General features: G+C 40.1%; 1 protein-coding gene across 4 annotated transcripts in view; it reads left to right on the forward strand.

Moving 5' to 3' along the window:
* Positions 1-22,270, forward strand: part of PHF8 (PHD finger protein 8) — a 104,997-nt gene that overhangs the window by 17,960 nt on the left and 64,767 nt on the right. For all 4 annotated transcript variants that reach the window (XM_045799339.2, XM_045799340.2, XM_045799337.2 and 1 more), the window contains exons 3-11: positions 2,323-2,408; positions 2,775-2,883; positions 8,520-8,680; positions 9,298-9,439; positions 11,056-11,242; positions 13,459-13,621; positions 19,913-20,000; positions 20,369-20,475; positions 22,009-22,100. In XM_045799339.2, the coding sequence (XP_045655295.1) occupies positions 2,323-2,408; positions 2,775-2,883; positions 8,520-8,680; positions 9,298-9,439; positions 11,056-11,242; positions 13,459-13,621; positions 19,913-20,000; positions 20,369-20,475; positions 22,009-22,100 (1,135 nt within the window). The remainder of the gene's footprint in view (positions 1-2,322; positions 2,409-2,774; positions 2,884-8,519; positions 8,681-9,297; positions 9,440-11,055; positions 11,243-13,458; positions 13,622-19,912; positions 20,001-20,368; positions 20,476-22,008; positions 22,101-22,270) is intronic.

Consider the following 22,270-nt stretch of genomic DNA (forward strand, 5'->3'; position numbering starts at 1 on the left):
GAGATCTTACACAGGGGTAGAGAAGAGACGATCTCAAAGTCTCACTGGAAAGTGAGGGGAATGTCTACCCCCAGCACAGCCCTGAGTTGTAACGGTCTGGTAGAATTCACAGCTTCTGCCTGACAAGACTCTAGCACAGTGCTTCTTAGACTTTCTGTGGCTAAGAACCAGGCTGGTTTGTTTCTTTAACTTTCTAATCCATAATGGACCAATTATTTGGTAAAATCAAAAATGAATTACTAGAAAAATGGTCGAACAAAAAAAGCTATACGAAATGTAAGCCCCAATTTTTTTTATTATTAGATTCAACAATACACATAAAATTACTCAGCCAAATTGCGATACAAGTTTATGGATACTTGCTCTCACTTTTTGTACTTAACCACAGAGCTGTGGGAAACAGCTCATGGATCAGCATTAGTCTGTGGACCACATTGAGTGGCACTCAAAAAGGGAAAATGGCTTTCTCCTAGGAGAAGCTGTTGTCAGTTAAGCCAGGAAGGTGAAGAAGGGGTTTGTTGAAGGGGGTGTGGATTAGAGAGGTTTGTTTACCAAGGAATGGGGTTGCCGGGGGTACAAGAGAAAAGTTAGGAATGTCGATGACCAGTGGATGTTTGGGGGCAGAAAATGCACATAGCTATATGGGATGAAAGTTCAGGAGAGAGGAACGACTGGAGGGGTTCCTTTTTGAGCAGTGTCCAAGGCTAACGGGGGTGTGAGACAGAAAGCATGTAGTCTGAGAAAGTGAATTAATGCTACAGGGTCTGGGGAATATATTTAAAGAAAGTTTAGGTAGGTGAAGGGTGAGGTGTGCTTCTCTGTGCTCACTGTGCTAAGCACTTTATATACATTCTCCGAGCCCTCAAAAAAAAGCTCTACCAAGTCGATGGTATACCAATTTATATTGATATGCAGCAGGTTTTACAGGCATAGTATTAGCGGTTGGGATGATGGTGGGGTCCTAATCCCAGGAAGTCAGTTTGTGAACGTGATCTCGGACAAAACAGTTATAGAGTTCTGCCCTATTTTTATGCTCCCTGCTGTGTGTGGCTGACCAATAATTTAGGAGTTTGATTTTAGCCAGATGTTATTAGGAGGGCTGCTGATGAATTCTTTGGTGAGGAAGGGTTTAATTTTGTAAGATTGCCACCTCACATACATGCAAACTCAAATTTTCAAAATTAAATAAATCTTTTTTCAGACATTACAGTATGAAATAAGTAACACATGTTCATTGTGGAGAATTAGAAAATATAAATAAGGAAGAGAAGAATGATTGTGTGTGATCCTTCACTCAGAACCCGTCATTTATAAAATTCTCTTTTCAGTCCTTTTCAGTTAGTCAAATAAAATAGCTCAATAAAGTTTAAATTTTTTATTATATGTTGAAGTAAGAATATTTTGGGTATATTGGTTAGCATAAATATTAAAATTAATTTCATCTGTTTCTTTTTACCTTTTTAATGTGGCTATTAGAACATTTAAACTTACATATTTGGCTCACGTTATATTTCTCTTGGGCAGCACTGTTCTAGAATCTCTTCTAGCTTTGACCATTCTGAGTCTTCTTTTTAAAAACAGATTTATTGGGGCGCCTGGGTGGCACAGCAGTTAAGCGTCTGCCTTCGGCTCAGGGCGTGATCCCGGCGTTATGGGATCGAGCCCCACATCAGGCTCCTCTGCTATGAGCCTGCTTCTTCCTCTCCCACTCCCCCTGCTTGTGTTCCCTCTCTCGCTGGCTGTCTCTATCCTGTCGAATAAATAAATAAATAAAATCTTAAAAAAAAAACAAAAAAACACATTTATTTATTTATTTTAGAGAGAGAGAGTGTGTGTGTGTGTGTGAGCAGAGGGAGGGGCAGAGGGAGAGGGAGAGAATCTCAAGCAGACTCCCTGCTGAGTGAGGAGCCTGACGCAGGGCTCAGTCTCACAACTGTGAGATCATGACCTGAGCCAAAAACAAGAGTCAGATGCTTAAGCGACTGAGCCACCCAGGCTCCCCTTGACCATTCTGAATCTTAATAAAGCTTTGCTGTCTACATTTTTAGGTCTGTTATAATTGTTTTAGACCAGTGTGCTTCAATATAACTTTTTTGTACTGATAAATATGTTTGATAATCTGCCCAATATGGTAACTTTTAGCTATATGTGGCTACTGAGCTTTTGAAATGTAGCTAATATGATGAAGGGAGTGCATTTAAAATTTTATTTAACTTGAATTAATTTAAATGTAAACAGCTATGTGTACTGGACACCACAGTTCTAGACCTTGTGAAAAATAAAATTTCCATAAATCTTGATTGATTTTTTTCTCTTTTCTAGTTGTGTTGGTGTCGAAGAGGAAAAGGCTGCTGACATTGACCTCTACCATTGCCCCAACTGTGAAGTCTTACATGGGCCATCCATTAGTAAGTAGATCTTGGGGTTTCCAAGAGGAGATGATCCAGAAGTGAGACAAAGCAAGGAGCTTGAAAGGGAGATTGCCTTTGCCTGAGTGCTTGGGAAATACCAAAAGCCTGTGTAGGTCCCCCACAGGCTAGCAGCTGTCCCACTGAGAGGGCAGAAGTGCAGAGCTTTATCTCCCTACGGACTTCCCCAGAGGAAGCACCAACCTCACCAGGAACTTTCCCTGAGTTTGTGAGGGCCTCATTGACTTCAGGTGCTCTAAGAGGTTATTAGATCGGAAGAGAAGCAGGATCTGCTGAAGCCTTTGCTCTTGGAACCATAGCTCATGGCCATTCTGACTCACAGTATCATGTCTTTTTCTGGCTTAGTGAAAAAACGCCGCGTATCTTCAAAAGGGCATGATACACACAAGGGGAAGCCAGTGAAGACTGGAAGCCCTACGTTCATTCGAGAGCTCCGGAGTAGGACCTTTGACAGGTGAGGGTTGGTGCATGCCAGGGCTCTGGGAGGCTAGGATCCATCTCTTCCCAGCTTTCCCACTGGCTGTCTTATTAGGTGCCTCCCCCATTTGGGAATGTCTGCAGGGCTCTGTGTGTTTCTTTTGGGGAGGGATTGTCTGTTTTAGTCATTTTCTTTTTTTTAAGATTTTATTTATTTATTTGAGAGAGAGAGATAGAAGAGAGCACAAGCAGGGGGAATGGGAGAAGCTGACTCCCTGCCGTGCAGGGATCCCAACACAGGGCTGGATCCCAGGACCCCGGGATCACAACCTGAGCTGAAGGCAGACGCTTAACCAACTGAGCCACCCAGGCGCCCCTGTTTTAGTCATTTTCTAAGAAACATTATTAGAGTTTGATTTAATATGCAGAGTATGTTAACATCTACTTGTAAAAACTTTTGGTAGATTGGGAATCAGTTTTTGCCTGTCAGGAGAGGATATTTCCATGCACCCAAGGAATGTTTCAACTAGGAGTCTAAAAATCAGAAAGTTTAATTCTCTCATTGTAGAGAAAAGGAAACTTTTTAAAAATAAAAAAAATTTGTTCATGTATTTCTTTTAAATCACAAAATATTTTCCCTTTTTAAACTTTTTTTATTTTTAAATTTTTATTTCAAAATTAAACTCTGTGCCCAACATGAGGCTCGAACTTATGGCCTGGAGATCAAGAGTCTCAGGCTCTACTGACTGAGCCAGCTAGGTGGCTTTTTATCCCTTTTAAAAATATTAAAATGGGCTTATTAAAAATAAATTACTTGAATAAAAATAATGAGTTAGAAAAAGTAATGAATAAAGCACTCTCTTTTGCTTAGTTGTTAATTCATGTGACCATTTTCAGCTTTCCTGTAATTGAAATGTTATTTAGAATTATGTGTTTCTTCAACTTAATATTCTTTGATTTGTTTTTTTTCTTGTTTTTTTATAATATTTTTTATTTATTTTTTATTTTTTTAATTTTTTAATTTTTTTTGATGTAAAGTTCGATGATTCATTAGTTGCATATAACACCCAGTGCACCATGCAATACGTGCCCTCCTTACTACCTATCACCAGCCTGTCCAAGCTGTGATCACAAAGGCAGCATGGTACTGGCACAAAAACAGACACATAGACCAATGGAACAGAATAGAGAACCCAGAAATGGACCCTTGGCTCTTTGGGCAACTAATCTTTGATAAAGCAGGAAAAAACATCCAGTGGAAAAAAGACAGTCTCTTCAATAAATGGTGCTGGGAAAATTGGTCAGCTACATGCAAAAGAATGAAACTTGACCACTCTCTCACACCATACACAAAGATAAACTCCAAATGGATGAAAGACCTGGATGTGAGACAGGAATCCATCAAAATCCTAGAGGAGAGCATAGGCAGCAACCTCTACGACATCGGCCAAAGCAACCCTTCTCATGACACATCTCCAAAGGCAAGAGAAACAAAAGATAAAATGAACTTGTGGGACTTCATCTTTGATTTGTTTATTCAGAGGCAGTGAGTCTCCTTTCTCCTCCCTCAGATTTCTTCTCCAGTCAACCAATGTCTTGTGCATTCTTTAAGAAATAGTTTTGTTTATATAAATGTGTGTGTGTGTGTGTGTGTCCTGCTTTTCTTTTTTTTCTTAAGAGATTTTATTTATTTATTAGAGAGAGAGAGGGAGAGAGCACAAGCAGGGGGAGCAGCAGAGGGAGAGGCAGGCTCTCCGCTGAGCAGGGAGCCGCATGTGGGGCTCAATCCCAGGACCCCAGGTTCATGACCTGAGCTGAAGATAGACGCTTAACTGACTGAGTCACCCAGGTGCCCCCTGCTTTTCTAAAAAAGCATAAATACACTCTATATTCTGCACCTTACTTTTTTCTTCTAACCTAAATTATATATCTTGGAGATTAATTCATAATAGCACATACAGATGTTTTTCATTCTTTTTCATGGACATTTAGTATTCCATTGTATGGATATATAATTTATTTAACCAGTCCCATATTGAACATTTAAATTGATTCTAATATTTTTCTGTTAGAAAAAAGTGCTGCAGTGAATGTCTTTGTACTTAAGTTTTTGCATATTTGGATAAGTATATGTGTAGATTTACTACCTAAAAGTGAAATTGCTAGACCAAAGAATATGTGCTTTGTTTTTGTTTTTTTAATAATAATTTTTTATTATGTTATGTTAGTCACCATACAGTACATCATTAGTTTTTGATGTAGTGTTCCATGATTCATTATTTGCACGTAACACCCAGTGCTCCATGCAATACGTGCCCTCTTTAATACCCATCACTGTCCTATCCCAGTCCCCCATCCCCGCCCCTCTGAAGCCCTCAATTTGTTTCCCAGAGTCCATAGTCTCTCGTGATTCATTCCCCCTTCTGTTTACCCCCCCTTCATTCTTCCCTTCCTTCTTCTACTGATCTTCCTGCTATTTCTTATGTTCCATAAATGAATGAAACCATATGATAATCGTCTTTCTCTGCTTGATTGGGTATTTACCCCAAAGATACAGACGTAGTGAAGAGAAGGGCCATATGCACCCCAATGTTCATAGCAGCATTGTCCACAATAGCTAAATTGTGGAAGAAGCCGAGATGCCCTTCAACAGATGACTGGATTATGAAGATGTGGTCAATATATACAATGGAATATTACTCAGCCATCAGAAAGAACAATTACCCCACATTTGCAGCAACATGGATGGGATGGGACTGGAGGAGATTGTGCTAATTGAAATAAGTCAAGCAAAGAATATGTGCTTTAAAAATGTTTATAAATGTTGCTAAATTGTTTCCAAGGTGAGGATACTGTTTCATATTCCCACTAGGCAGTGAATGAGGGTGGCTGTTTTCCTATATCCTGGCCAACACTGTTTATTATCAAACTTTTTTTTTTGCCTTTCTGATAAGATAAAAGTGAAATGTTGTTTTCCCTTGCATTTAATTATGAAGAAGGCACATATATTTTTGTGCCTTTATAACTCATCTTTCTTTCTTTTACTGTTTACTGCCTGCTTATGTCATTTGACAGTTTTTCTTCTTTTTTCTATTTAATATTTTTATAATAATTTTTTATTATGTTAGTCACCATACAGTACATCCTTAGTTTTTGATGTAATGTTCCATGATTCATTATTTGCACATAACACCCAGTGCTCCATGCAATACGTGCCCTCCTTAATACCCATCACTGGCCTATCCCAATCCCCCACCCCCCTCACCTCTGAAGCCCTCAGTTTGTTTCCCAGAGTCCAGAGCATTTGACAATTTTTCTGTTGGGTTACTGCCTGTTTTTTACTGATTTATAATAGCTTTTCTTGCAGAAAAATTTTATTTAAGCTTTTATTGTTGAAGTATAATTAACATACAGTGTTATATTAGTTTCAACTATACAGTGTAATTGAGCAATTCTATGCATTACTCAGTGATCATTGTGATCCACATGAGTGAAATCCTATGGTATTTGTCTTTCTCTAACTTATTTCACTTAGTATTATAACCTCTAGGACAGTCCATGTTGCAAATGGCAAGATCTCATTCTTTTTTATGGCTGAGAAATATTCCACTGTATGCGTGTGTGTGTGTGTGTGTGTGTGTGTGTGTGTGTGTGTGTGTGTGTACGCACATCTTCTTTACCCATTCATCTATGAATGGACATTTGGGTTGCTTTTATATATTAGCTGTCGTAAATAATGCTACAGTAAACAATGAAATTATCACCTTACACCTGTCAGAATGGCTAGAATAAAAAAGATAAGAAATAACAAGTGTTGGAGAGGATATGGAGAAAAAGGAACCCTTGTGTACTGTTGGTGGGAATGCAAACTGGTGCAGCCACTGTGGAAACAGTATGGAGGTTCCTCAAAAAATTAAAGATAGAAATAGCATATGGTCCAGTAATTCTACTACTGGGTATTTACCCAAAGAAGATGAAAACACTAATTCAAAAAGGTAAATGCATCCCTAAGTTTCCTTGTAGGAAATTTTAATGTTTGTGTAGTTACATTTATTGCTATTTTAATTACTACTGGGGCTTGTCTCTCCCATGTTTTTTCTACTACTCTATGACTTCATGTTTTTCAATTTAATATTAGGTCCATCTAGAATTATGTAAAGAGTGAGATAGACATTGAGCTTAGTGTTTTTCCAGATGTTTGTTCCAACACAGCTTGGCCAAATAGTCTATCTCCAGTATGATTTAAAAAAAAAAAACAACTGTTTCCTAGTTAACTGAGTATATGTGTTGAGAAGGTGGTTGTAAAAATTGTTTTTTAGATCAGTCTTGTCTTTTTCTTCTTTTTTAAATTTATTTTAATTCTAGTATAGTTCACATACAGTGTTATTTTAGTTTCAGGTGTACAATATAGTGATTCAACAATTCTATACATTACCCAGTGCTCATCATGATAAGTGTGCTCCTAATCCCCATCACCTATTTTACCCATCCCCCCACCCACCACCCCTCTGGTAACCATCAGTTTGTTCTCTATAGTTAAGAGTGTTTTTTGGTTTGTTATTTATTTTTCCTTTGTTTGTTTTGTTTCTTAAATTCTACATATGAGTGAAATCATAAGGTATTTGTCTTTCTCTGACTGATTTATTTCGCCCTGCAGTATACTCTGTAGCTACATCCATGTTGTCGCAAATGGCAAGATTTTATTCCTTTTTATGGCTGAATAATATCCATTGTATATATATGCCACATCTTCTTTATCCATTTATCTGTTGATGGACACTTGGGCTACTTCCATAATTTGGCTATTATAAATAATACTACAATAAACCTAGGGGTGCATATATCCTTTCGAATTAGCATTTTCATATTCTTTGGGTAAATACCCAGTAGTGTGATTGCTGGATCATATGGCAGTTCTATTTTTATTTTTTTGAGGCACCTCCATACTGTTTTCCACAGTGGCTGCACCAGTTTGCATTCCCACCAACAGTGCGTGAAGGTTCCTGTTTGTCCACATCCTCGCCAACACTTGTTTCTTGTACTTTTCATTTTAGCCATTCTGACAGGTGTGAGGTGATATCTCACTATAGTTTGGATTGGATTTGCATTTCCCTGGTGATGAGTGATGTTGAACATCTTTTCATGTGTCCCTTGGCCATCTGTATGTCTTCTTTGAAGAAATGTTTGTTCGTGTCTTCTGCCCATGTTTTAATTGGATTACTTATGTTTTTTTGTGTTGAGTTGTGTAAGTTTCTTATATATTTTGGATACTAACCCTTTATTGGACATGTCATTCAAAAATCAGTCTTTTCTCTTTATTTGCCAGTGTTTTAAATGGGTGATGCTGCTCTGGGTTAGATTAAATTAGCTAAATTTGCAGATGTATCTTTTCTTTCTAGGCAAGCTGTTGGTTGATTCCTTTTCTTGCCATCCAGAGAAGAGTACGCTATTGACAGGATATCCTAGGTTTAGCTCCCCACCTCTGCCAATGACCAGGCTTCCTGCCTAGGATAGGTCATTTCTTCCCTGACACATGGGGTATATGCCATTAGTTGCCAGCCCACATTAAGGTCCACTAAAGAAGGCCCCACCCCTTGGGTGAATGGCAACATCAAGTGAGGCCTTCAGTGGCAGAGCCTCTGGGGCTCAGGCTTTCTTTTGTGTGGCCCACAGCTCAGATGAAGTGATTCTGAAGCCCACTGGAAGTCAGCTGACCGTGGAATTCCTGGAAGAGAACAGCTTCAGTGTGCCCATCCTAGTCTTGAAGAAGGATGGATTGGGGATGACGCTGCCCTCACCATCATTCACTGTGAGGGATGTGGAACATTATGTTGGTAAGCACCATGGGCCCTCTTAACTGGGACATTGTTTATTCCTATCAAGTCCCATGACCCTTCCTCTCCAGTCTACCTTTGTATTTCTTTTCTAGCCATCTTGGGAATCTGAGGTAAAGTGATTTACCCAGAGTCATTCTTTGGCAAAACTAGAACCAAAATCCTGCTTTTCTTTTCCTTTTCCTCTGGGTGGGCCACAAACCTCCAGGTTAAGCCCCATTTTTCTTTTGCCTGGGGAATTCCAGGGATCATGGTGGTCTCTCTTCTGTTGAGATGAGAAAGCCTTTGACTTTTGCCCTCATGTGCCAGTTGTCTCCTGGGCATGAGTTTTTGGGGATAGAAAGAGAAGTGAGGAAATAGGGCCCCAGCACGTGGACTGTACTGTGAGTGAGGCTGTATGTCAGGCTATTCTGTTGCTCTGGCAGGCCTGGACCCAGGACATAGATCTAAGGAGAATGTGAGGGATTCCTGCCCCTACCTCCCAAACATGCACACACGGATACAGTGTCTGAGGTGAGAAGTTTTGAGTGTCAGTCCATTCTAGGGACAGATGAGGAGGGGAGGGAGGCTTCCTTGGTCCGAGACCATTTGGTGCAGAACCCATCTCGTTATTCCAGGTTCTGACAAAGAGATTGATGTGATTGATGTGACCCGCCAGGCCGACTGCAAGATGAAGCTCGGTGATTTTGTGAAATACTATTACAGTGGGAAGAGGGAGAAAGTCCTCAATGTCATTAGTTTGGAATTTTCCGATACCAGGTAGGAGGGGCAGGGGTAAGTAAAAAGCCTGACAAAGTCCCTGGAAACTTGTGATATACTGAGTGTAAGTGTTCCTTTCCCTCTTTCTTGGGAGTTTCTTCATTTGGAATGATGAGCTGGTTTATACTTTCTAGGGTAGGTGATCACATTATAACAACCAAATTGTGTTTCTCTTCTACAATTTCTAGCTTTGGATAGAGTGTACAGAAGCTATTTAAATTAATTTTTGTCTCCTTCAAGACCTAGGGCAGCTTTCTTATACCTTTTATTGGTATTTAGATTGTGGCATGGTCACTGTTTAACTCCCAGGATAGGTCCTCTGTCCCTGGAAATAGATTTACTGAATTAACCCCAAGTAGTTTCTCTAAGGATAAGGTTTCTTAGATTTAAAAGAAAAAAAGCTGATAACCTTTAAATGATTCTATGTGGACTAATGAACTCAATAGATATATGTAGTCTCCTCTGTGCTCAGAACTGTGGGAGATCCCCCAAAATTATAACATATCTGTTTGTACTTAGAAAGCTTACTGTCTGATTACTTTTTTAACTTTTAATTTTGGCATAATTATAGATTTACAGGAAGTTGCAATAAATACACAAGGAGGTCCTGTGTATTCTTCAGCCAGTTTCCATCAATGGCAACATCTCACAGAACTGTAGTACAGTATTAAAACCCTTGCTGTTGTTTTTTTTTTAAAAAAGATTTTATTATTTATTTGACAGAGAGTGAGACAAAGAGAGAGGGAACACAAGCAGGGGGAGTGGGAGAGGAAGAATCAGGTTTCCCTCTGAGCCGGGGAGCCCATTGCGGGGCTCGATCCCAGGACTCCGGATCATGACCTGAGCCTAAGGCAGATGCTTAATGACTGAGCCACCCAGGCGCCCCCTTGCTGTTGGTTTTAACATGCAAAGTTAACAACCTGAGGATTTAAAAAAAAAAAAAGACTGTTTGTTTGTACCTCACTTCATCTTGCAAGACTATTTGAAGTGGCTTACAGAGATACAGAGGGAAAAAATAGACACAAGATTTGAACAAAAGGAAAATAAAGGTGGGGAAATAGGATGCATCTGTTGGGTAATCTACACACAGAATGCATGTGTGAGTGTCTGGATAGTTGGTAGAGAAGGACTGTAGAGTTTTCAGTGAATTTTGTAGGTCAGGACAAGGAAGGGAGTGCAATATTATAAGGTTTGTGGTTTTACATAAGATAAAAACAACCAGATGTTTGGGAGAAGTACTTCTTTACCTGAAACTGAGCCCTTGAGAGGTTTCTTTAATGGTTCCTCATAAAGACGCTGTGGGATGGGGACAGTACAGTAATTGTTATTGACCAAGTACCAAGTGAGTGGACCTGGGTTGGGAGAGTTGTGAGCATTTAGTGGAGGAAATGATCTCCTTTAACTGGGGAGTGCTGTGGAGCTAGGACTTGGGACTTCTAGAGCTGAGTGGAATGAGGATGCTGACCAGACTTACAGAATTAAGTGTCCTATGTGCCCTTAGGGATTCTGTGGAAAGAAATTCATTTGACTCTCACTGGGATGGGGAACATTTTATTCAAGCTTTAACCTTTAATTCCCAATCAGCTGACATCTGCTTTCCACCCCTTCCTTGCTAGGCTTTCTAACCTTGTGGAGACTCCCAAGATTGTTCGGAAGCTCTCATGGGTGGAGAACTTGTGGCCAGAGGAGTGTATATTTGAGAGGCCCAATGTGCAGAAGTATTGCCTCATGAGTGTGCGGGATAGCTATACAGACTTTCACATTGACTTTGGTGGCACCTCGGTCTGGTACCATGTACTCAAGGTAGGAATGACTGACTTTTAGAGGCAGCCTGGCCTTGGGCCTCCCTCTTTGTTTCAGGTGGCGCTGCTGAGGTCTACCTGCCTCCCGGATTCTATTTGGGTGAGATTTCCATATGACTATTCTCTTGGGGTTGGGCACTTAATGGATATGCCATATAAATTGTCTCTACAGTTTTGATGCTTAACATTTTTTTTTAATAACCTAAGGTTTTCTCTGACTGTTAATCTTAATTGAACCAATCTATACTCCTATGACTATGTATGGAAATGTCCATATTTACTGTAGAAATTCTTGGTAACATGAGAAACTTCCTCTCCCCCATCTTTATTGAGGTATAATTTATACACCATAAAATTAGTCTCCAAGTGTATAGTTTGATGAGTTTTGACAATTATATGTAGTCACATAACTGCCACTACCATCAAGATAGAGCATATATGACAAGTTTTTTTTTAACGTCTGCCTTCCTATGGGTAGTTTCCCTTTTAGTGGTTGTTAAAATTTTGTAATTAGCATATTGATTGTCGGTGACTATGAAGGACTTTTGAGGTCTGGAAAACAAATTTCTTAAGTAATTTTGATTCTTTTCCATCCTCACACTATTGAATTTTCTTATCAGAAATGCCAAGGAAAGAGCAGAAAACTTGGATATGGCTCTTGTCCAAATGATCACAAATCCTGAACTACTTGTTGCCATTGGCTTAGCATGAAATTGGAGAATGTAAATCACTATTATGCAAATGTTAGATTTCACTTTTTTATTTTATTTTACTTATTTGAGAGAGAGCACAAGTGGGAGGGGCAGAGAGAGAGGGAGAGAGAATCTCAAGCAGACTTCTGCGCTGAGCGTGGAGCCCGATGTGGGGCTCAATCACAACCATGAGATCATGACCTGAGCCAAAACCAAGAGTCGGATGCTTAACTGACTGTGCCACCCAGGTGCTCCTAACTATTTTATTTTAAAATAATTCCTTTTTTATAGAAAAATTGCAAAATGGTAGGAAGAATTCCTGTGTGCCCTTCACTTAGATTTCCCAACATTACCATTTTATTATATTCTTTCTCTAAAGCAAACATAATAAAATGGTTCCCTCTATATATTTTTTTTCTGAAACATTTGAGACTAGTTGCAGACATGCTGTCTCTTTATCTTGTAATAATTCAGCGTGTATTTCTTTTTTCTTTTTTTTAAAAAGATTTTATCTATTTATTTGACAGAGAGAGAGACAGCCAGCGAGAGAGGGAACATAGGCAGGGGGAATGGGAGAGGAAGAAGCAGGCTCCCAGCGGAGGAGCCTGATGTGGGGCTCGATCCCAGGACCCCGGGATCACACCCTGAGCCGAAGGCCCACGCTTAACGACTGAGCCACCCAGGCACCCTTCAGTGTGTATTTCTTGAAAATAAGAGCATTCTCTTATATAACCACAGTATAGTTATCAAAATGATGAAATTAATATCGATATAATACTATTATCTAATCTGATCTCATTCAAATTTCTCCAATTTTACAATAGATAATTTCTAGTGTTGTTGCTTTTCTATATTGAAATTTATTATCATGAAATATTGGTTAAACTAATCAAGCTGTGGGTTGGGGATATTTTTATTCTAGTGGGCTTTTGTTTCTTTTCTGCCAAATAATCTGTCTGGTGATCGTCCAGGCAAAACATAATTAGGAAATAAAATGTTTTTCTAACAGATAATTGCCTAACATATAATCTTCTAGAAGTCCTTGGGCAGTTACTGAACTTTTAAACTTTTATTAGCTTTGATTGCAGGTGTGAGAAGGAACACTCTCTGTAAATGGCATTTAAAGACAAATTCAATTTTCTCTTCATCAGTAATGTGGCCTTAAATTCTCTTAGGGCTAGTAGTATTGATCTACTCATCTATAGAGGCCATTTCTCATTCGGCATTGCATTTAAAATAGGAGCTTTTGGTGTACATTTGTCCTAAGTTGAACAATTTTGTTTGGAATGCCCTTTCCAAATCGTTTTTGTCAATCTTACAGAAGCTTAAAAGCACAAAGTGCAAAAGGACCGTTTAAAGTTTTTCAGATCCACATGAAAATGATCCTTGGATGGGTTTGGGAAAGAATTCTGTCATATTACATGGTCATGGAGCATGAGAGAGAGAATATCCTTTTGGAGACCCTCTGGAGGACTTTTCTGGAAACTCTTGATATTTTTGGCACTTCAACCTCTTTTTGTTTCAGGGTGAGAAGATCTTCTACCTGATCCGCCCGACAAATGCCAACCTGACTCTCTTTGAGTGCTGGAGCAGCTCTTCTAACCAGAACGAGATGTTCTTTGGGGACCAGGTGGACAAGTGCTATAAGTGTTCCGTGAAGCAAGGACAGACACTTTTCATTCCTACAGGTCTTCCCTGGGCCCCTCTGGGAGGGTTTCAGGAGGGCGGGAAGCAGAAGGGAGGTTGTGGCACCAGAGCCAGCTCCTTCCCGTGGTGGATTGATCTGATTATGTGGGATATCCCTCTCATATCAGCTGATAACTCAGAACTGGACCACAGAAAAATTCACATGATGGCCAGTGGACAGCATGGTCACTTCATGAAGCTATAAGTGGAAAGGTCCAGGAAAAGGTTGATAGATTTCCCTTGAACTGGGCTGATGTCAACTTGGTAGATGGATAGAGAATAGGTCTCTCAGCCCCATGACTCTAGGGATAGTGCCTGGGAGGCTAGCTTTGCAGGCTATCAATCAGACTTGGGGTCTGCCAAGTCTGCAGACTTGGGGGGGGCTTCCCCCCCCAAACAATACATGCCTAGGCTTCACCCCTAGAATTATGAATTTGTAGGTCTGGGGTGGGATCTGAGTGTGTGTTTTGGAAAAGTGTCCCCAGTTGTCTCAATTTGGGGAAGTTGACATCTTTACCATGTCGAGTCTTCCATGAACTCAGAATGTCTTTCGATTTATTTATTTTTTATTTTTTTATTTTTTTAAATGTTTTTTTATTATATTGTTAGTCACCATACAGTACATCCCTGGTTTCCGATGTAAAGCTCGATGCTTCATTAGTTGTGTATAACACCCAGTGCACCATGCAACACGTGCCCTCCTCACTACCCATCACCAGTCCATCCCATTCCCCTGCCCCCCTCTCCTCTGAAGCCCTCAGTTTGTTTCTCAGAGTCCATTTATTTAGATTTTCCTTGATTTCTTAATCTTCATTCTTTGATTTCAGAATTAGTGTTAAATTTTCTCAAAACTCTGGTAGAATTCTCTAGTGCAGTCACGTGGACCTGGAGATTTCTTTTTTGGGAAGTTTTTAATTGATATTCAATTTCCATGAACGTTAGTAGGCTGTTCAAATTATCTGTTTCTGGGTAAGCTATGATAGTTGTGACTTTCAAGGAATTAGTCCATGTTATATAAGTTGTCAAATTTATGTATGTAAAAGTTGTTCATAGTATTTTCTTACTATCTTTTTGATGTCTTCCAAGTCTCTAGTGATATCCTCTGCTTCATTCCTGATATTAGTTATTTGTGCCTTCTCTTACTGTGTCAAGCTTGATGGAGGTTTGCCAATTTTTCGAACTTTTTAAAGAACTGCTTTCTGTTTCATCAATTTTTTTCTGTTGTCTTTTGTTTTCAGCTTCATTGATTTCTGCTTTTATCTTTGTTTGTCCTTCCTTCTACTTGCTGGGGGTATATTTTGCGCCTTTCTCCAGTCTTGAGACAGGAGCTTAGATTAGTGATTTCAGGTTTCCCTCTTTTCTAATGTAAGCATTTAGTGCTATAAATTTCCCCCTCAGCACTGATTGAGCTGTGTCACATATTTTGATATGTTGTGTTTTCATTTGCATTGGTTTCATTGGTTCATTTTCATTTCATTAGTTAAATGTACTTTTAGAAAAATTGGAATGTAGTTCACACACCATAAAACTTACCATGTTAGGAGCGCCTGGGTGGCTCAGTCGGTTAAGCATTGGACTCTTGATTTTGGCTCAGGTCGTGATCTCAGGGTCATGAGATCGAGCCCCGAGTTGGGCTCTGTGCCAGCAGGGAGTCTGCTTAAGATTCTCTCGCCCCCTCTCCCTCTGCCCCTCCCTGTCCCCTATGCCCACTCTCTCTGTCTCTAAAATAAATAAATCTTTAGGGACACCTGGGTGGCTCAGTTGGTTAAGCGTCTGCCTTCAGCTCAGGTCATGATCCCAGGGTCCTGGGATCGAGTCCCACATCAGGCTCCTTGCTCAGCAGGGAGCCTACTTTTCCTCTGCCTGCCGCTTCCCCTGCTTGTTCTCTCTTTCTTTTTCTCTCTGACAGATAAATAAATAAAATCTTTTTAAAAAATCTTTTAAAAAGCTTACCACTTGGCGCCTGGGTGGCTCAGTCGGTTAAGCATCTGCTTTCGGCTCAGGTCATGATCCTGGGGTCCTGGGATCGAGCCCTGCTTAGTGGGGAGCCTGCTTCTCCCTCTCTCTGCTGTTCCTCCTGCTTGTGCTCTCTCTCTCTCTCTCAAATAAATAAAATCTTTTTTAAAAAGGAAAAATCTTACCATGTTAAAGGGTGCATGCAGTTCAGTTTTGTTTTTTTAGGGGGAGAGTGAGAGAGGAATTGAGAAAGGGGGGCACAAAGAGAATCTGAAGCAAGCTCGGCACAGAGTGCAGAGCCCCACACAGGGCTTGATCTCACAACCCATGATCCTGAGATCATGACCTGAGCCGAAATCAAGAGTTGGACACATAATCGACTGAGCCACCCAGGTGTCCCTCATGCAGTGTTTTAATTTTTGTTTCAACTGTCAAACATAATTTCTAATACCCAAGAGAAGGAAAGTCTATTGTATTTACCTGTATTTTTACTCTTCTGCTGTTCTTTCTTCCTGGTGTTCCAGGATTCTTGTTTTATCATTTCCTGTCTATTTAGTGTGTGTGTATGTGTTTTTTTGTTTTGTTTTGTTTGTTTGTTTGTTTTTTAGTGAGAGAGAGAGAGTGACAGGTGGGGGGGGAGAGAATCTGAAGTAGGCTCCCAGCGCAGAGCCTGACACGGGGCTTGATCTCACAACCCTGAGATCACCATCTGAGCTGAAATCAAGAGTCAGATGCTTAATCCACTGAGCCACTCAGGTGTCCCTGTTTAGAGTTTTAGGGTAGGCCTGCTGGTAGTAGATTTTCTTAGTTCTCCTTCATCTGTAAATGTCTTAATTTCCCTTTTATTCCTAAAGGATTTTTTTGCTGGTACAGAATTCTGAGTTGGTAGTTCTTTCCTTTACGCACGTGGAAGAATGTTGTGCTGCTTCCATCTGACCTCCATGGTTTCTGATGAGATTTTAGCTGTCATTCAAATTGTTTTTTCCCTTGTATGTGTCATTTCTTGCTATTTGTAATTTCTTTTTTTCTTTAGTTTCTAGCAGTTTGACTATAATGTGTCTTGGCATGTATTTCTTTCGGTTTATACTATATGTGTTCTTTGAGCTTCCTGAATGTGTAGGTTTATATTTTTTGTCATATTAGTGAAGAAATTTTTAGCTATTATTTCTCTGAATGCTTTTTCAGTCCCACACTCTAACTTCTTTTCTTTTGGGTCTCTGGTTATATGAAAGCTATATATATTTGCTGTAGTCCCACAGGTCCCTGAGTTTATTTTTTTCAGTCTATTTCCTCTCTTTTATTCATATTGAGTATTTTCTATTGTTATGTCTTCAAGTTTTCTGATTCTTTTCTCCATTGTCTTTATTTTTCTGTTGAGTCCATCTGTTTCATTATTTATTTCAGATATAGTATTTTCCAGTTCTAAGATTTCCATTTGTTTCTTATTTATATCTTCTCTTTTTCTTTTTTTTGTTTCAAGCATGTTTGTAATTGTTCATCGAAGCATTCTTATGATAGTTCCTTTAAAATTGTCATATGGGGTGCCTGGGTGGCTCAGTCAGTTAAGTGACTGCCTTTGGCTCAGGTCATGACCTCAGGATCCTGGGATCAAGCCCTAGGTCAGGCTCCCTGCTCATTGGGGAGTCTGCTTGTCCTGCTCACTCTGCCCCTCCCCCACTTGTGCACTTGCTCACTCTCAAATACATAAATAAAATCTTTAAAAAAATAAAATAAAATTGTCATATAGTTCTAACATCCTTGTCTAATATATTGTATAATGCTGGGTGTTCTTTTCTGTTGCACAGATCTATTTGTCTATTCATATATCACTATCATGTTGATTTGATTACATTGGTTTTATATAGAATGTTTACTATATGGTGAGGCATGTTACTGCCCCCCATAGCCATCTGCTTTTCTCTTTTGTAGTTTTCTGTGCCCAGGCATTTATTAATTCATTTATTCATCTTTGAATCCTTTGCCTAATAGGGTGTCACATAATACCTTTTCTACACTGGGCATTTAGTAACTGATTAATTGAATTTGCCTGTCAGAGATTTGAGTTGGATTAATTTGCTTATTGGTATGAAGTCCCATGAACTGGGTATAATCTACTTAGTTCCACAAGCATTGTATGTCTACTGAATACCCCCACATGGAGCTAGGTGCTAGAGACAAAAGATTGATAGGCCATTTCAGTATCATGTTCTAATAGTCACAATAGGCATTTACCACAAGTTTTGGGAGTGTGGAGAAGAGCACTTATTCTAACTAGAAGTTTGTGAAAATCTTCTCAGAAGAGTGACACCTGACAGGTAAGTATGGACTGACCAAGGAAAGAAAGGCAGAAAAGTCTTCTCAGACATAGGGAAAGGCATAATAAGCAAAGCAAGGCTGTGTGAAGTAGTTCATGGATACTGGAGCCTAAAGATCAAGAGAACGTGAAGCTTAGAAGGTAGGCAGACTGAACTTACCCCAGAGGTGACTGGGGGACCATCAAAGATTTATTTGTTTATGTAGCAAAAGATACAAAGAATAATATAATAAACACTTATGTGCTTGTAACCTAACTAAAAGTATAAAATATTACAGATATATTTGGAACCTCCCATATACCTCTCCTCAATTCCATTACCATTTTTCCCTCATTGAGCTAGCCATTGTTCTGAAGTTGGCAATTATTATCCTCATGCATTTCTATTCCTTTATTATACAGGTAATGGCTCATCAAGCCAATATCTAGTATTGTTTTACTTATTTGTGAATGTTATATAAATGGAGTCATATTAGGTAATTCTTCCCAACTTGCTTTTTTCTCTGAACACTTTATGAGATTCATGTTGATACATGTTCACTCATTTTACTTACTTTCCAGTATCCCGTTGTATGAGTATATGGCAGTTTATCTGTTCTCCTGTGGATGCACATTTCATTGAAGCTTTTGAGTGGGATGACATGGGCAGATTTGTATTTTAGATATATCACTTAGGGTTGAGATGTGGAGGATAGACTTCAGAGATTGAGATTGGTATAGACCCGTGGTTTGCAAATGCTTTGGACTGAGGACCCCTTTATACTTTTTAATATTACTAAGGACCCAAAGGCTTTTATTGATGTGGCTTATATTCATCAATATTTACTACATTATAAGTTAAAACTGAGAAAAATTTAAAATATTTGTTTATTAATTCATTGGGAAATAATAAACTCATTACATGTTAGCATGAGTAATAATTTTTTTAAAGATTTATTTATTTATTAGAGAAAGCACGCAAGCAGGGGGAGTTCCAGGCAGAGGGAGAAGCAGGCTCCCCGCTGAGCAGGGAGCCTGATGTGGGACTCGATCCCAGGACTCTGGGATCATGAACTGAGCTGAAGGCAGATGCTTAACCTACTGAGCCACCCAGGCATCCCATGAGTAATAATTTTTATGAAAAATAACTATTTTCAAATCAAAAAATGTAGTGAGAAGAGTGACATTTACATTTTTGCAAACCTTTTTAATGTCTGGATTAATAGAAAATGACTGGATCCTCAAGTCTGCTTCTGCATGTTGTGATATCATGTTATTTACCCTCTGGAAAACTCCACTGTACACCTGTGAGAGAATGAGGGTGAAAAAGACAAATAACTTCTTAGTATCATCATGAGCATAGTTTTGACCTTGCATGTGCTCTCAAGGAGTCTCAGGGAGCCCCAGGATTCCCTGGACCATACCTGGAGAACTGCTGGTATAGAGGAGCTAGTTTGGAGGCTGTTGCAAGTAGCCTAGGGGACAGGTAATGGGGGATCTGAACCAAGGCATTGGTAGGATGGATGAATGGGGAAAGGGAGATGAATATGAGAGAGGTTTAAGAAGAAAAATTAGAAGGTCTCAGAAGGCAGTGTAGAGTCAAGGGCAAGGAAAATAATGGAGTTCCAACTAGGTGCATACTTCACAACCAACCTGTGAAGTAGATGTTTAGCTAGAAAATGGCAGACTTTGAACTTGGGTTTGTTCAACACAAAAACTTTGTTTTACCTAGAATAAGTTAGAAGGGAGAGACTTGGCAAGGAGGTGATGCCCTTCTAAGAGATGAGAGAGAAGATGGGCAAGGCAGCAAAGAGACTTGAAGTCAAGAGGAGGGAAGTAGAAGGAGTTTAATAACCCCATAAGTTGGTCCAGTTCAGGGTTATAATAGTGGCAGAATGGGTATTGGGAGAGTGGAGGAACTAGAACTTTCTGAGTCACTGCCAGGTTGGCTGCTCTAAGAAGTTGTGTTTGAGCTGAGTTGAGGCAGTGATGTCCAGAGGAAGTTAGGCCCTGCCAGCTATGATTTTGCCATGTTACACTGCAGGATGGATCCATGCTGTGCTGACCCCGGTGGACTGCCTTGCCTTTGGAGGGAACTTCTTACACAGCCTTAACATCGAAATGCAGCTCAAGTGAGTGCTGAAGCTGTTGTGATCCCAAGTTGGCCCTTCCCATCTGCTAGAGTCCTTGGGTTCTCCCCTTTAGTGAGGAGCGCAGCATAGAAGGAGGCGAGATGATCAGAAAGGAATAGATACTGGTTCCTGATAATGATCAGTGTGAGGATGAATACCTCTTCCTCACTTAGTCGTTTATGTGACTTTGGGCAAGTCATATAACCTTTGAGCTCAAATTTCCTAACCCACCAAGTTGGATTTTACAGGGTAATTGTGAGGATTAGAGATAATGGATGCACAGCATTCAGAACATACCCCATACGTAGTAGGTGCTCAGTAAACAGGATCCTTGTTATCATCATTGTTGTTGTGCCTACTTCTTCTAGAGCATATGAGATTGAGAAGCGGCTGAGCACAGCAGACCTCTTCAAGTTTCCTAACTTTGAGACCATCTGTTGGTATGTGGGAAAGCACATCCTGGATATCTTTCGAGGTATGGATCCCTTTGCCAGCTGCCCCTTCTGCCCTGCTTCCCTGAGCATGTGCATGCATGTGTGTGTGTACATGCATATAACCATCACGTCAGTGAAGATACAGTACTGTTCCATCACCGCAGAGATCTCCCTAGTGCTACCCCTTTATAGTCTCACCCATTCTTTCCCCTTGCATTATCCATAACTTCTGGAAACCACTGATCTGTTTTCTATCTCTGTAATTTTGTCATTTCAAGAATGCCATAAATATGGAATCATATAGTGTATAAACTTTCGAGATTGGCTCTTTTACTAAGTACAATGTAAGGTAGAGCATGGATTTTAACTTTATTTAGCAAAGGTGGCTGAGAAAATTGAATTACAATGAAATTATCCCTATTTCCTGCTAATTAAAGTAACACTCAATCTGGACAATCTCAGAGTTTCCTGAATGTGCTTCCTCTGGGGTGGGGACAAGGCCCAGTGCTGACCATCCTGGCATCATCGTGTTGGTTCCCAGGTATCAGAACAGGTAGAAGCCAGCCTGCTGGGATTCCTCTTTTCTGGTGTGTTTTGAAATAGAGCAGCTGCCTTGCTCAGACCTGAGATTCTTCAAGGTAACTTGGCCATGAGGAATCAGTATTTGAGAGTTACAAAGAACCGCAGAGGCAGGGGTGTCTGGGTGGCTCGGTTGGGTTAAGCATCTGACTCTTAGTTTCAGCTCAGGCCGTGATCAGGCCATGATCTCAGGGTCATGACATCAAGCCCTGCATTGGCCTCCGTGCTCAGTGCGGAGTCTGCTTGAGATTCTCTCCCCTCCCTCCCTGCCTCCTCTGCTCCTCCCCCTGCTCACGTGTGCACACGTTTGCTCTCTCTCAAATAAATAAATAAATAAATAAATAAATAAAATGTAAAATGTAAAGAACCTCAGAGGCCAATGAGTACAGTCTCCTACCTCAGGCCTTTATTCTGCCACCTAGACAGGTTATCACTTAAGTGTTCAATCAGAGGCTAGATGACTAACCAATTATTACCTGTTCAGAACAGCTCAGTTCAGTAGAAAATTCTGTATTGAGCCAAAATCTGGCTATTTGTCCTAACCTCCTTCTGGAGTAACTCAGAATAAGGGCATTTATTAATGGTCCTTCAGGTCTGTGTAGGTGGCAGTCCAGGTCCTCCTGAGTGTGGTTGCATTTTGAAACCCAAGAAGCAGAGCACTTCCAGTGTGGTAGAAGAAACACAGGTCTCAGGTTCAGATAGACATAGCTTCAGTCTTGGCTTTGGCTCTTACTGGGTATGTGCCCTTGGTTAAGTGTCTTTGTCTCTCTGAGCCTCAGTTTCCTGAACTGTAAAGTGAAGATAATGATACTTGGTAGATATTAAATGTCTGGCATGTAGTAGGTACTCATTAAATGAACACTATTATAAGAACTGAGATCTGGAGTTGTGCTTAGAACCTTGAGTATTTTCTCTGGTTGCCTGAAAAAAAGTAACAATTCCTTCACTTCCCTGCGTGGCTTCATTGACCTTCACATTCCTCTTTCCCCCTTTAGGTTTGCGAGAGAACAGGAGGCACCCAGCATCCTACCTGGTCCATGGTGGCAAAGCTCTGAACTTGGCCTTTAGAGCCTGGACAAGGAAAGAAGTAAATATACATTTTTCTCTACTTCCTCTAGAGTTCTGCCCTCAATAGGGACTTGCTTTGGGTAGATGCTTTGGAGAGGTGGAAGAGACTGGGGAGGCTTGTGGGCTCCTGGATTATAATGAAGGACTAGGCTAGGACTCCTTGGATTACATTTTTAAACCTTTCTTTCT

The sequence above is a fragment of the Ursus americanus genome, chromosome X (assembly GCF_024610735.1).
Source record: "Ursus americanus isolate L20-20 chromosome X, mUrsAme1.1.p, whole genome shotgun sequence".
NCBI classification, from domain to species: domain Eukaryota; kingdom Metazoa; phylum Chordata; class Mammalia; order Carnivora; family Ursidae; genus Ursus; species Ursus americanus.